Source organism: Pelodiscus sinensis, chromosome 3 (genome assembly GCF_052426305.1).
Source record: "Pelodiscus sinensis isolate ZL-2025 chromosome 3, ASM5242630v1, whole genome shotgun sequence".
NCBI classification, from domain to species: Eukaryota; Metazoa; Chordata; order Testudines; family Trionychidae; genus Pelodiscus; species Pelodiscus sinensis.
Genome location: NC_143054.1, coordinates 183,968,634 through 183,984,049, shown reverse-complemented (window position 1 = coordinate 183,984,049; position 15,416 = coordinate 183,968,634). Strand labels below are relative to the sequence as shown.

Genomic DNA, 15,416 nt, shown 5'->3' with positions numbered 1-15,416 from the left:
ACACAAAGACAGTGGGGCTGATGGGTGCTGCAGCAGAAGCCTGGTGCATGTGCATGTGATGGGGCTGCCTGATGCGGCAGTGGGAGCCCGAGGAGCAGGGACAGTGGGGGCTGATAGGGCAGCAGAGCCAGCAAGAGTGGGGAGCCAGTGGGGAGGGCAGTGGTCGGGCCAGGGTTGGAAGGGACACCGGGGGGAAGAGTGGGCAGAAATGAGCATCCCGCTTCAGCAAAATCCCTCATCCGGGACCTGGCAGGTCCCGAGGGTGCTGGACCAGCTTTCCATTTTGCAAAGATGTTCAAACATTTTTGTTCCATGCGGGACATTCTCCAGGCTGCTTTCTTAGCAATACTTTCCAGACTGAGTGGCCTCTCAAAGAACCTGAATCTAGTGAAAAGTAAAAGATAGGTGAAGGTGAATGTTTAGAAAACTAAGGGAAGCTTGTTTTGTCTCCGAATATGCTCTTCTAGACAAATAAATACAAGTTGCTGTCTGCTGTACTGAGGATACTCTGGTGGGAGACAAAGTTGCACACGGCCTAATCCTGAATTTAGGCTAACTTCAGGTGGCTTCAGGGGGAGATTAGTTTGACAAATGACTGAATAACAACAGAACAAGAATCTCAGGACTTGGTCCAGAGAAACTGCTAGAGGGCTGGCTCAACAACTCAGGGGCCCTAAGCAATGGCGCTATCTGGGGTTTGCAAAAGGTGCTCTGGAGGAGGGAAAACAGACCATGAATTGCTGAAGTTACGATGAGGCCTCCTGAAGTGTGAAGTTACTGTCAAGAAGTCAAACTCTTAGAAAACTTGGTCCTCCAGTTCCCAGAGAGGACAGGGAGAGGTTGCAGGAGGAACTTAATACAAAGAGGGACCTCCAGGGAGGAAGCCATTCTGTGAAGTTCTGCTATTGTGAAGGGCTGGGCTTTGGAAGGGGCGGGGCCTCAGGTGGAAAGGGCGGAGCTTGGGACAGCCAGCCCTCAGTGCCACCTGGACCATGCTGCCTAGGGCTCCAGCCATGATTTAAAGTGCTCAGCTTCCAGCTGCTGCTGTTGCCCCGGTAGTGGTAGCAGTGGACCAGTACTTGGGGCCCTTTTAAATTACCAGGCCCTGGGGCAACTTCTCCTTTTGCCCTGCCATTGGCAACCCCTGCCTGGGTGGTTGGAGTGTTTTGTGTCTTTGCTCACACTACTGATTCCCCATCCCGTTCTGTGGCCCCAGGGAATATTAGGCTTGTGGACTTTCCTGTCCAGGCCTGCTGCTGAGGACAGCAAAAGAATCTGACTGTAAGCCTGGAAGGCCTCCAAAAATACTAGGCTCCATCCAGTTATTTGCCTTCCTTGGGCTGTTGTGCTGGAGATGCAGCGGTGCCAAGAGAGTAATGAGGACATTATTGTGCCGAATGGTTACAGCTGCCCACTTCCTAACAATTTCCATGGTTCCTTTTTGCACCTAGTGCCTTGTATCTCTCAATGAAGGATGCTGACAAAGGAATAAAAGAACTGAAGCTGGAAAAAGACAAGAAAGTGTTCAATCACTGCTTTACAGGTAGCAAGCTCTTATTCCCCATTTGCCATTGAAACTACTCTGGGCAATGAAAGCAACAGCAGGGCTCATGTCATGACATTGCAGGTGCACAGCAGAAAATCTCAGCTTTGCAGGGCCTAGGCAGAGCCCTATAAAATGCCACATGGGAAAAACTGGTGGAAGCTTTGTCCATCAATAGAAAGCTGGTTGCTGTGAACGTTTCTGTAGCATGTTCAGAAGCATCTGCTGTAGGCCAGGCAGGGAGTGGTTATGTAAGAGACAGATTGTGCCTTGTTCTAAAATGTGATCAGAGAAGGAGCTCTTTTCATCCACAGTGCCACAAAACCCTTAATGCCAACTGCAATATTCTTAAAGGGGTACTGTGCGGTATTGGCTCCAATTAGCAAAACTACCTTGTGTGTAGGCAACATTCCCGTCCTTCCCCAAGACAAAGTCCATGGAGTGCTGGAAAGGGTCCAAACTCACCCCCTTCCTGAGGTACTGCTTTATTAATGGAGTAACTCCAAGAATCTCTTTCCCTGGGGTTGGCCACCCCTACAATTCATAACTTAAGAATTCTCCACTCCACCCTTTCTCTCTTGACTATTCCCACTGTCTTCTTGTCTGGGGTGCAGTTAATGATCTTACCCTTGCCATCATGAATTAGCAGGTCAGCACCACCAATCTGGTCAGTAAGAGTACGCTGCCACATATTCAGATTGGCCTGTCACCTTTGCCATTTAAAATATCCGATTCCCAAACACAGGTTTTGCAATGGTTATTTTCTGGGGTTATGGCTGTTAATACACCTCGTTTTATTCGCTTGTGACTAGGCAGCAGTGTGATTGACTGGCTAGTGTCGAGCAACGCAATCCGAAATCGCAAGGAGGGTCTCATGGTAGCCTCTTCCCTGCTAAATGAAGGCTACCTGCAGCCAGCTGGGGACACTTCCAAGAATGCTGCCGAAGGATTGTCCGACACCCCCTTCCTTGATCTAGCTGATGCCTATTACTACTTTGTAAGTCTCACAGCATGTTCTTCCATCTTCCAAAGTTTGAAGCTAGGCTTATTGCTGTCCTCAGTCACTCCACCCCATCCCCTAAGACCCCAGCCTGCTCCTCCTGCCTCCCCCCCCACGCTGTTCTCCCCCCTGCTGTTTTTTCCCTCCCAGTTCTGCCCCACCCCCGACGATGCCCCACAGATAACTGGTCCTCCCTATATTGGGGGGAATGATCTAAAGGGGAGGTCAGGTGTCTTCCTTGCTCCACCCAGCCCAGAGCCACCACACCCCATTATCTGCTGGGGGGCACTCTGTCCTCCTACTGCCTCTGCCCATTCTGGAGGGAGGGAGCCTGGGCGCGGAACAGAAAGGAGCCACCCAATCACTGTTCTGCCGCCCAGCAGCTGCCTGAGAGAGCCTGCTGGGGAGGGGGCTTTTGCTCCCTACCCTGGCTCAGTTGCCAGGGACTGGGGCTGATCGAGCCAGAAATGTGTTGGGGGGATAGGGACATGGGATTGCTGGCCCCTGGCACCCGAGCCCAGGTTGGGAGTGGAAGCCGGTAAAGTCACCAGATATGACTCAGTCAACACAAGGAGCAGGTTCCACTCCACTTTTAGTAGGCAAGAAAGTGTCTTTCTTTAATATTTTGTTTCACCCCCACCTTACATGGGTTCCACTCTGCCCACTGAAGGTCACTGGAGCAGTCACTGGTTAGGACCCTATAGGATAATGGGAGCCTTATTACTGGAGAGAGAAAGGGACCAACAGGGAGTACTGTATGGGCACTGAAATGCAGACCAATACTGCAGCTTTTTCCACATGTCCTGAGATCCATGGGGGAATCCCACAGAGAACCTGGTCCTATGCCCATTTGGCCCCAACATTCAACAGAAGACTCTATGGACGTTCTGCTGGCTGAAATTCAGAGCTTCTTGGCTTTTCTGGCAGATTTTCCAGAGGAAGGTGGTTTGGCCTCCTGGCCATCAAATAATAAGCCAAGCACAAACTGACCTCCTTTCAGGTAGGAGAATGAATCTCTGCAGCCGCATGGTTTCCGAAGGATGTCCTCTTCTTTGTGTCCCTACAGGCAGACAGTGGGTTCTTCTATGAAGGGAATTCTAGTGATGATGACGTGGTCTTGAAGGAAGAGTTCAGAGGCACAGTGGTCAAGCAGGGCTGTTTACTGAAGCAGGTCAGTGTTTCGCTCATTCCACTGTTTTACAACAGGAGTGAAGACAACAAACCACACAAATAAAATATACCCAGAAGTTTCTCAAGACCTTGGAGCTCAGCTGGGTCATCCGAGTGTAACACATTGCGAGTGTGCCTTACAGGCTCCTCTCTGTGTCAATCCACAGAGAATAGGAGTTAGGCTGTCCTCTGGCAACAGTGCTTCAGCTCAGGTTGTAGCTGTTTGTGCTTTAAGCTGGGGAGGACTCAGGTTCTATCCTCAGTGTATTGGCCACGGTGCTGGCTATTTCATGAGTGCTTAGCAGCTAGGATCTTTCTCAGAATGTTCTGGAACCTCCTCGTTTTGTACAAAGTGCCTTCTGCTTTTATCAGTACTTTTATCAGTGTTCATAAGACTTATTGTTATTTATGGGACAGTAGTGCCTATAGGCCCAATCAAAATTGGGGACCTACCATGCAAGATGCTATAAATATACACAGTGAGAGACAAACCCTCCCCCAAAAGTTTATAATCTAGAGGGACAAGAGAAATGAACTGCACAAAGGGGAGACACAGCAGCTTCATGGAAGACATGGGACTAGAACCCAGGTCTCTGGTCAGCTTGCATAGTACCCCACCAGCTAGACCACACTGCCCCACAAACCAGGGATTGGGGTTATAGCCCAGCTCTGCTAGAGTCTTCCTGTGTGTCCCAGACAAGCCACAACTCAAGGCTGCTCTGTGAAAAGGAAACAGTAACTCTTCAGGATGCTTTCCTTTCTGTACAATGTACCACCTCATCACAATAGCTTTTATTATTGTAACAATGAGAATATTAGCAGAACAATCGGGCAAGATCAAGGTTCTTCTGTGACATTGACACTGTCCAGTAGCACAATGTGACAAAAACACCAGGGTGAGAGTAAGATATGAGGTATTGGTCATCTCCTGCTAATTGTCTGAAACCCAAAATCTTAGTTTGGCCAAAATTTAAAATATGATGCCCTATGCTGGAGCAATGTGACATGCTCCATACATATACAAAAACCCATGCCCATCTCGAAGGAAGCATCTCTCCACGAGATAATGTGATTTGGTCTGAGAGAAGGGTCACCAAGGAGAAGGGTTTGGTGGGGCTGTGGTTAGAGCAAGTAACCAGTGCTCCTAGGAGTGGCTTCGGATTAGCAGAAGTCCTGGATTGTTAGAGTTGCATAGATCTGTTACATCATCCACTCCTTCTAGGGATGCAGGTTTAATGGCTGCAAAGTCATTCGCAGAAATATCTGTTGGGACACTGAGGCCCCAAAGTTGCAATGAACCCTATGGGGGCAGACCACAGCACCCCCACCCAGAACTCCACTGAGGCTTTGTGCAGGTGCACTATTCCGCCCAGACAGGGCTCACTGCAGTATCAAGTTTTACATACCAGAGTGGCGGACTCTGTAGAAAACAAAAAGATAAGTAGTTGGATAAAATTGGTAGGTGGTATAATAACTCTTCTTTGTCTAGGAACAGTCCCTTGTCCCCTCTCTGGAGCGACTGTGACAGAAATGCCCCTTTTATTGTCACCTTTTCTGCTCCCTAATTCTCTTTGGTGTTTAGATCACATGATGATAGGAGTCATGATGATGGATGCATAGATCACATAGAAACACTACTTGAAGGTGTGATGAGTGCCTGTGAATGGTGCCATAAATCATCTGTGACGAACAGTCCTACTTATTGGCCATGTCATTTGTACTCTTCTTATTAAACTGTATCAAGTACTTCATAGGATGTGACTCTTCACCATATTTCTGCTCTTCACCATATTAGTCACTTTCCTGTACCCACAGTTGGTGGCTCATATCTAGTGAGTAAAGAACTTCCTAGTGAACAGCAACAGTTACTTGAAAAACTGAAATATTTTTGAAATAGCAGGAGGAAATGATGCCTGACAGCTTCTTTTGACCAATATTATTCTGGTTTTTATCATCCATTGAGAGGCCACAGTTTGGGTGTTGCTGCTTTTCTGCCTTCAATGTCTATTTTTCAAAATTAAAGTTATGTCTGGTAAAAATGCTGATTTGTTTTAAGTGGACTATAGTATCTGACTGTGTGACTTATTGTTCAGGCCAGAAAACTAGCTACCAAATTAGATACTGGGAAAGATTTTAAAAAGCGCCTAAATGAAATCTAGAAATAAAGGGATTTATGAGCTTAAGTTAAGTTAAGTTTGGTTAACTTTTGAAAACATTATCTATTGTAAATTCCTTCATTAAAGGCACCTATATATCAAGGCCAAAGCATTAGTTTTTCAGCTATATTTTCCTATTCTTGTGTGTGTGATTTCTTTTCAACGAAGTAGAATATTAAATGACCTTTTGCAAATTTACTTAGGGGCATCGGAGGAAAAACTGGAAAGTGAGGAAGTTTGTTCTAAGAGAGGACCCTGCATATCTTCACTACTATGATCCTGCTGGGGTGAGAGAGAGAGCGTATTATTGTCCATATTATTTTTACCAGCATCATTCAAGAACTTCTAAAGACATGCAGAGACGACAATAAATTTGCTAGGCCCTGGAATATGTGTGTGGGAGGGGGAAGGGGGGGGGGGGGGGCTTGGCTTCCGGTCCATCCAGAAGAGGTGGGGACTTAGGTTTAAGGGCTAGGGCTAGGAACAGCCAACCCTCAGAGCCACCCAGACCATATCGTGCCTCCCACAGCCAGCCCTCAGTACTGCCCGGACCACACCACATAGGGATTTAAAAGGACTGGAATCCCTTTTAAATCTTTCCACCCTCAACCTTTTGGCAGCTCTGAAGACATCACCGCCAGCTGACCTGGTGAACTGACCGTTCCTTTGGAGTGTTTGTTGGGGCAATGCGTGTGTATGGGGGGATGCTTGTGCTGCTTTTGATTAACTGTAGCTGTTCTCTAGATAAGCAAAGAATGTCAGTCTCTAAATGTGCTGGATGGGCATAGCTGAGGGAAAGTTCATGGGCATGGGAAAGGAGAGGTCATGAGCACCAGTCATGCCTCTGCTCAGTCCTTTGACCTATTAATTACATTAAGAAGACTGTCATGCTGTCTGGAGTGGTTCATGGCCGTCAGTGCCAGTCTCAGAGCAAACTGTCAAAAAGTAGGACAGCCATCGCAACCAGGCAGGGTGTTCTACGATTAGATCTCACCTACCCAGAAATGTGTATTTCTGGATCACAGTAACAGTCTCACCATAGAGTGACAGACAGTCCCCTTGGCTACTCCTGTCTCTCTTGCTCCCCGGCAAACTGGACTTAGTGATAACTGGACATTTACAACAAAGATCACAAAATATTAAGGTTGCTCCCAGTGCCAAGAGACCAGGCACTTCCCACAGCTCCCATTGGCTGAGAACGGTGGTCCGCAGCCACCAGGAGCTGCAGTCGCCTGTACTTGTGGAGGTGCAGGTAAATATAGTAGTGTTGGGCCGCCAGGGGCTAAACCTGGTGAACTGCATGTGGCCTGTGGCCTGGTATTTGCCTACCCTTGTTCTGTAGTAAAGGGTTTATTACCTATGAGAAAGAAATGTATTCTTTACAAGTTGAAGCAGAAAACATTAAGTACAAATGAGTTATAATCTTAGATTCAAAAAGATGATAGAGATGTCATAATTTGAATATCATTTAGGGGTAACTCAAGTTAATCCTGGGGATGTCTGCTTTTGTTTCTTAGGCCTTTTCTACACTTACCAGCATGTCAATCGACTTCAGCTATGCAAATAGCATAGCTGAAGTCAAAACATTCTGTGGCATCTTGTGTCCAGTACGGTCAACAGGAGTTGTTCTCCTGTCGACATTGGCTACTTTTCTCATCTTGGTGGTGTACCAGCATCAACGGGAGCACACTTGGAGACTGATTTATCGCATCTAGCAAATGAAATATATCAATGGCCAGTGGATAGATCACTATAGCATTTGGTCTACCACATAGGCTGTGTCTAGACTGGCCAGTTTTTCCGGAAAATCAGCCACTTTTCCGGAAAAACTTGCCAGCTGTCTACACTGGCCGCTTGAATTTCCACAAAAGCACTGAATTCCTACTGTAAGAAATCAGAGCTTCTTGTGGAAATACTATTCTGCTCCCATTCAGGCAAAAGTCCCTTTTGCGCAAAGTGTTTGCGCAAAAGGGCCAGTGTAGACAGCTCAGATTTGTTTTCCGCAAAAAAGCCCCGATCACGAAAAAGTGCTTTTGCAGAAAAGCACCCGTGCCAATCTAGACGCTCTGTTCCGAAAATGCTTTTAACGGAAAACTTTTCCGTTAAAAGCATTTCCGGAAAATCATGCCAATCTAGATGCAGCTTATAGTGTAGACAAGACCTTAGCTCCAGCCCTTGTGAAAGTCCAAGCAGCAAGTTACTGATCATTCCTTCTTGTGAACATCTTTATATGCCTGTCTCCAAAAGTTCAAACTGATAGGACAAATGCTCCTGCATGTAAATTCTTCATGGGTGGTTGGGGCAATCAGCAAAGCTTTGTTCCTGAAATGGCCTATTTAGTCTCAATAGTTCTTCTGGAAGGGCAGGAAAACAGTCTTTAATAATATTCTTAAATAACGCTGCTGTGTAGATGTACCCTAACAGTCCAGTAACATGCCAGTTACGTCTATTTGATCCTAAGCTGGTCAAGCCCTAGCCAGTGGAAAGTCAGCATCGAGGAGTTTTGCTCTGCTACAGCCTCAGCCCACTCCCAATTTGCCCTTCCAACCCCTAGCACAAACCCTTTGCTGGAATGGGCATGTGTTGGGGGGGGGGGGGGAGAATAGCTGCTTCTTTTAGGTTTGTGACAGCAGAATTTTTCTCTCTACAAGGAGAATTTCTCTCCTGGCTGCTCACAGCTACAGTCCTGGAGTGGTGTGTAAACAAGAATCTGGCTTAGCCCCCTTTATCAAACAATGCTAAGATTTGCCATCCTTCGTGGAATTGTATCTGCTGGGTGAATGTGCAGAGATGTTGCTTCTCTTCCCTGAAGTGTGGGACCAGCCAATCCAGATCCGGCACTGTACAAATTTATTTTCTACATTCTTTTTGCACATTGAGCTCACAAAGGTTCCTACAAAATATTTAGCACAGCCTGTATTCCAAAGGGGCTCACCCATCCACATGTAATTTGCCCTGCCCCATGGTGCCCATGTTTTTCATCAGACATTTCTGCTTCCAGTGAAGAGCTCTAGTCAGATATAGCTGGACATCTTTTGAAGCAGATGGGCTGGATTTGAAACCAGGCCAATGAATGTTTTGTTTGGAATTCCTGCCAGGGAGAAGATCCACTTGGAGCGATTCACTTGAGGGGTTGCGTGGTGACAGCTGTTGAAGACACACCAGATGGTAAGGAAACACGCACAAATAGCAGTGTAGTGTTTGCAGTACACACCTCGATGCAGTCATACAACAAGCCTGCCTCAAAAATAAGCCATTTGCAATTTATCATCAATGGATCAGGTAAGCAGCGTTAAGCATAAGAACGGCCATACTGAGTCAGACCTAAGATCCATCTAGCCCAGTATCCTGTCTTCCGACAGTGGCCAATGCCTTATGTCCCAGAGGGTATGTCTACACTACCACCATAGTTCGAACTAGGGTGGTAATGTAGGCAACCGGAGTTGCAAATGAAGCCCGGGATTTGAAATTCCCAGGCTTCATTTGCATGTTGCTAGGCGCCGCCATTTTTAAATGTCCACTAGTTCGGACTCTGTGCCCGCGGCTACACGCGGCACGAACTAGGTAGTTCGGATTAGGCTTCCTATCTACGAGAAGTACAGGTAGTTCGGAATAGGAAGCCTAATCCGAACTACCTAGTCCGTGCCGCGTGTAGCCGCAGGCACGGAGTCCGAACTAGCGGACATTTAAAAATGGCGGCGCCCGGCAACATGCAAATGAAGCCCGGGAAATTCAAATCCCGGGCTTCATTTGCAACTCCGATTGCCTACATTACCACCCTAGTTCGAACTAGGGTGGTAGTGTAGACATACCCAGAGGGAGTGAACAGAACAGGTAATTACCAAGTGATCCAAAACTAGGGCTCCACAGCTATCCTGATTTTACTATTTGCTTAGACTACTACTAACAACATTATATCTGGCTTCCATGCAGAGGTAATTTTGCGGCTGCTGCAGCCCATGACTCTGGAGGGGAGGTGTTGGAGTAAGAAGGTTAGGCCAAGGAGCAGACAACCTACATGTCATACTCTCTCCTGAAAGCATGGAAAATGCTCATGGGGACATACTGTGGGTAATTTTGCAAGAAATAATATTAGCAGCCATTTCGTACGGTCTCCCCTCCATGCAGGGATGGATAGTATGACACACAGCAAGGCTGGCTATGGGCCACTTGACTTCAGAGGGGGCTCTGTTGCCACAGGGGAAGGAAACGTGGAGGCATCATGATCGGGGGAGGTCTGAGCTTCCTCTCGTTGCAGAGAGCTGTGCTCAGCTGATTTTGGAGGCGACATTCAGTCCAGCCCACAGACTGTGGGAGGGTTGGATGTGGCTCTTAGAACTTGATAAATGTGTCACTCTTGTTCTTTAGTGTTGATGGTTCCTGTTCAGGATTTCCACTCGGGGGAGGCTTCTATTCAGTTGTGATGTTTGGCAGGGGAGGAGCTGTGATACTGGAAGAAAGGAAGGAAATCCCCATATGGTCTTAGAAGCAGAAACACAGTAAACCTGGGCTAAAAATGCTCTATTCACTTCTGTAATTTGCTGCTTTCTCCCCCACCCCCAACTTCTTTTAGCTAAGAAGCATGATGTTGACACCAACCTGTTTGAAATCATCACAGCAAGTGAAATCCACTATTTTTTGCAAGCAGCGACACCCGTGGAACGTACAGCGTGGATCAAAGCGATTCAAGTTGTTTCTAGGACTGGGAAATAAAGACCAGACTCCAGCGGAAAACCAAACTGAGCACTCCTAGCAAAAGGGAATTTTAACCTGGAGCCCTGGGAAATGATTCCATCCATTGTCTCCTTTTCCTGAGGCTGGTGGGCAGTTTAATGTCTGCAATGGCTACTAACAAACTAACAAACTCCCCACAATTGTAGCTGAGAGATTTTACTCATTTAAAGTATGTCTTAAATATGTCTTACTAATTGGTGCATCTTTTTTATTATTAGCATCTCATGTGAAGGTGACAACTTGTGCTGTTTTTTTTTTTTTTTTGGACTCATTGATGATAGTGACAGTTTTACCATTACTGTGGTTGGGGCCAGGATCCTGCCACAGATGTAAATAAAGTGAACTAAAACTGTCAGCTTTCAGCATTCTTTTGTTACTCAGCTACATTCTAGTTGTGACGGGGCGGTCACAGAAGACCCCTTGGGCTGCTTCCCAGTGTGCTGACAAAGCCACTGACACTCACCTTCTTGCTCTCTGGGGCTTCTCCCGACCCTGTCCTGCTGGGCCAAATTTTCTGGTTTCCCCCAGACAAGGCACAGAGGTGAGACTACCTCCCCAAGAACAATGCAGACATTGAATTAGGTCAGCTCTCATGAGAGTGCGGTTCTGGGCACAGCCTTTAGGAAACCGGCCTCCACATGGGCTCAAAACTCCAAATAAATCTGTGAGATTTTAAAAAATTGAAAGCCCATTCAGGTAAGCCCCCTGTAACCCGTTGCCCTTGTGGCCACCCCGAGTTTGGGTGGCCCCACGTCCTGAACAGAGGACCGGCCTCCTGGCCTTCCGCCCGATCGCGGATTCCGGCCGACCGTGTGGGGGTGCCGGAGCCTGTGCTGGCCCGCGGGCGCCGGGAAGGGGGCTCGGGCCCTCCCTCACTCCGAGCCCCGACCCAGGGCCCTAAGATGGGGACGCTAGTCCCTAGTCAGTGGAGGGGGCTAAGTTCCCCCAAACCCTCCACTGGCGGGGTACACGGCCCCGCCCTGGGTCGCTTCTTCCCGGCCAGATCCCCGTCACGTTCCCCAGCGAGGAGACAGACTCACCCGGAGTCCCTTCCCCCGGTGGGGCGTCTGCCGCCGAGGTTCACGTGTCTCCCGTGGGCCTCCCGGTGAGCCAGGGTCCTTCCTCCCATCCCAGGTGCTTCCCCCTTTGTGCCCACGGCTGGTCTCCTTTTGAATGGCCCGCTCCCCTACTGACGCCGGGGCCGGCGTGGTCCCGTGACTCCAGGCCCCGCCCCTCCCAGCGTCCTCCCCGTCGCCTCCCGTGACGTCATCGGCAGGCGCCGGGTGAACCAGCAGGCCGACGGCCGTCCTGGCCGTGGATGCTGCTCCCGGGTTCCCCGTCTCAGTGAGGGGCGGCGCGGACAATGTGCCTGCCCCGTCACACCCCCCTTAACAATGAAAGGGGGAATGTACACACTGATTGCTCCCCCAGGTAGCAATTATTTACACTGGGCTTGATAGTAAATAAAAGTCATTTTATTAAGTACAAGCTGTAAGATTTAAGTGGTTGCCAGTGAAAACAGACTGAGGAAAGTAAAATTACAAATTTAAAATAAAAGAAAATGCATAGTTAGTTCTTTAAAAACAACAAGTAGTCCTGTGGCATCTTAGGGTATATCTATACTATGGGATAAAGTCGAATTAAGATTCATAATTTCAGCTACATTAATTGCGTAGCTGAAGTCGAAGTACCTTAACTGAACTTTTGGTGCCATCCACATGCAGAAAATCAAAGGGAGCACACTCTCCCTTAAACTTCACTTATTCCTCATGGAAGCAGGACTACCAGCATTGACCAGAGTGCCCCGCTCAGTTCGAATTAGCTGTCTTAACTAGACCAGCTAATTCAATCCCTGGAAGATCGACAGCGGCAGCTTCCAACTTTTCTGTAGTGTAGACATATGCTTAGAGACTAACTATATATAATCATGAGCTTTTGTGGGCAAAAACCACTTCATCAGATGAGATGACCTTGAGATGAGCTAATTCTAACACACTGAAGCTTATTGAAAACTTACCCTAAAACTGTTCTTATTTCGGACAAACCTCCAAGCCAGGAAAGATCTTTTTTCCCCTGGGGTCTCCAGCTGTTCTCTTGGGTGTGTCATGCCAGCCATAGACCAAGAGACTGAAAGCTTTCTAGTTTAAACAGGCTTCCTTTCGGGTGGGAATTCTTTGTTTCTACACCCCTCTTCTATGAAAATTTGCCTGATCAGAACGTACCTGTTGGGGTGGTCACATGTCTTCCTAAGATCAATCACTGCTTATGCTTAAGGACAAAGAAGGCTGTTCTCAAGTCATTAAATTGATCACACAGTGATTAAGGTGTCCAAGCACTGGAAAAACCCTTGATGGCTTTTCTTTGCATATTTAAAACTATAAATCATTCCATTCCCCATATTTCTAACTTTACATACAAGAATGATACCTACACCAAAATAAGATATACAGATCCAGCAGAAAGAAACACTAAAATTGATAGGTCACACAAGATATTTTGTTCAAAGCATCTTTGAGTTATGCATATTTGTATCCATAAAAAAAAACTTAAAAAAACAATGAATGGTCCTGCAGCACCTTAGAGAGTAACGAAAAATGTAGATGGCATCATGAGCTTTCATGGGCACAGCCCACTTCTTCAGATGACTGGAGCAAGGGGACCACAGGTACAAATAAATAGTAGAAAAAGAGGATGGGGAGGGAAAGAAAAGGAAAAAAAACCTTGTCAATTAATTAGAGTATCTTTGCTAAATGAGGCTAATACAGTGGCGGTGTAATTAACTGATATTTAGCTCTTGATGTCATGAGGGTGTTGAATGTAGTGGCCCATCCAGTTCATATCTTTGTTTAGATCAGTGGTTATGAACCAGTAGATCAGGATCTAGGGGTAGATCATGGAGCCTCTGACAGGTGATCCTGACAGGTTTGGCCAAGAGGCTATCAAGCGCTGGTGCTTCATCTGCCCCTCCCCTACTGCTGTGCATCTCTTGCCCTCTGCCTTGGAGCTGACTCCTGCCAGCCCCGGGAACCTCCTGTTTGCTGTGCAGGGCAGGGGAGGGAGAAGAGGGACACTGATGTCAAGGTGCCCCCGCCCACCCTTTATCCTATCCCCACAGAGCAGAGGGTGGGGCACAACAGGACTTGGGATGGAGTTTGCTGGCTGCTTCTGGGAGTGGTGCAGGGCCAGGGCAGGGTGAGCCTGTCTTAACCCCACTGCACCACCAACCAGGAGCCACCAGAAGTAAGCCCAGTCAGAGCCCACATCCTGAAACCCTCCCCAGTCATGAACCCTCTCCTGCACCCAAGCCTCTGCCTCAGCCCCGAGCACCCCAGCATCCAAACACCCTCCCAGCATCTGCATCTAGAACCCCCTCCTGCACCCTGACTGCCTGTCCCAAGCTCAGCTCAGAGCCCCTCTCACTCCAGATCCCTTAATCCAAGACCAGAGCCTGCACCCCAACCCACTGCCCCTGCTTGATGAAAGTGAGGGAGGATGGGGGAGAGAAGGAGGATGGAGTGAGCAGGGGTAGGGCCTCAGAGAAGGGGCACAAAGGAGGCAGGGAAAAGGTATTTGGGTTTGAGATAGATCTCGGATTGCACCTTAAATTCAAAAAGTGATCTTGTGCTTAAAAAGGTTGGAGACTCCTGGTTTAGATCTTGATTAAAGGTGTCAAATTTGCAAATGGAGGCAAGTTCCACAGCCTCTCTTTCCGGCTGGTTTTTTTAAAATTGCTTTGTAAGGGTATAGTCACTTTTAGATCCATTAGTGAGTGCCTGGGCAAGTTAAAATGTTCCCCAACAGGTTTCTCTGTGTTAGCATTTTGAATATCTAATGTGTGTCCATTAATATCTGATGTGTGTCCTTGGTCATAGAGACTGTCCCGTTTCTATCCATAAGAGAGTCTCATACTTCATACATCAATGTCTTCAAATAAGTTACATCTATGCGGCACCAAGACATGGACTACAGGGTGTGAAAAGCAGCGTGCATCCAAATGCTGCACTGTCACAGGCAAGAGTGGTTGCTGTGGGCATGAACTAAAAGATTCCTACTTTCGATTAATGTAGTCTGCTGGAAGAGAACAATGTTAATCCAAACGAGAAACCTTTTCATTCGTGCCTGCAGCATACATACCAGGGGAGCTACAGGGCAGCATTTCAGTGCGCATTGCTGTTCAGACCCCTGGAGTCTGAATTGTGGGTCAGTGGAGACAAGCTCCACAGTATTTATTTATGGCAGAAATGTTGCGCCTGAATAAATATAACCAGAATAAATACTAGCATTGGTGTGGTTCTGTTTATCTGAATATGCCCATAAAAGGCTGACTTGGACAAGGGTTAAAGCTAGCGCTCTCTCAGATTCTGTGTGTAGCTCTGCTTTAGGTTACCATTTTCTTATATGCAGGAGAAGCTCCACGCTTATTTTGGTTACAGTGAGCAACCAAAAACTAAGCTCCTTATCCAAACCCCTTTGGCCAAGAAATTAGCTGGGAGAACAGCCTCTCCATCACGGTTCCCTCTAACTGTTTTGTCCTCCATGTGCAGAATGAATTTTGTTATAAGCACCAAGGTACCACCAGTAGAAACACATGCTGTCCACTGTGGCTGCTTGGCTGATCAACTGAATTTCTCCTGGGTGGCCACCTTCACACTCAGTTTACAGGGAAAATTGCTCTCCATATTCAATGCTTTCCACTTCTGAGCCAGACGAGATGAGGAAGTGAAGACATAGAAAAGGGAGGGCATGGGGTAAAGTGAATATTTAAAAATTGGTTAGTGTTCTGGGCCAAGATTTGGGTAGCTTCTGAGACATA

The 15,416-nt window shown here is 47.4% G+C and overlaps 1 protein-coding gene across 1 annotated transcript in view; it reads left to right on the top strand.

Annotated features, from left to right (window-relative positions):
- PLEK (pleckstrin) overlaps positions 1-10,955 on the top strand; it is a 29,397-nt gene extending 18,442 nt beyond the window's left edge. The window contains exons 4-9 of the mRNA XM_006114102.5: positions 1,452-1,543; positions 2,356-2,540; positions 3,610-3,714; positions 6,073-6,156; positions 8,968-9,037; positions 10,443-10,955. Coding sequence (XP_006114164.1) covers positions 1,452-1,543; positions 2,356-2,540; positions 3,610-3,714; positions 6,073-6,156; positions 8,968-9,037; positions 10,443-10,582 — 676 coding nt within the window. The 3' untranslated portion in view covers positions 10,583-10,955. The remainder of the gene's footprint in view (positions 1-1,451; positions 1,544-2,355; positions 2,541-3,609; positions 3,715-6,072; positions 6,157-8,967; positions 9,038-10,442) is intronic.
- Positions 10,956-15,416: the final 4,461 nt, after the last annotated feature.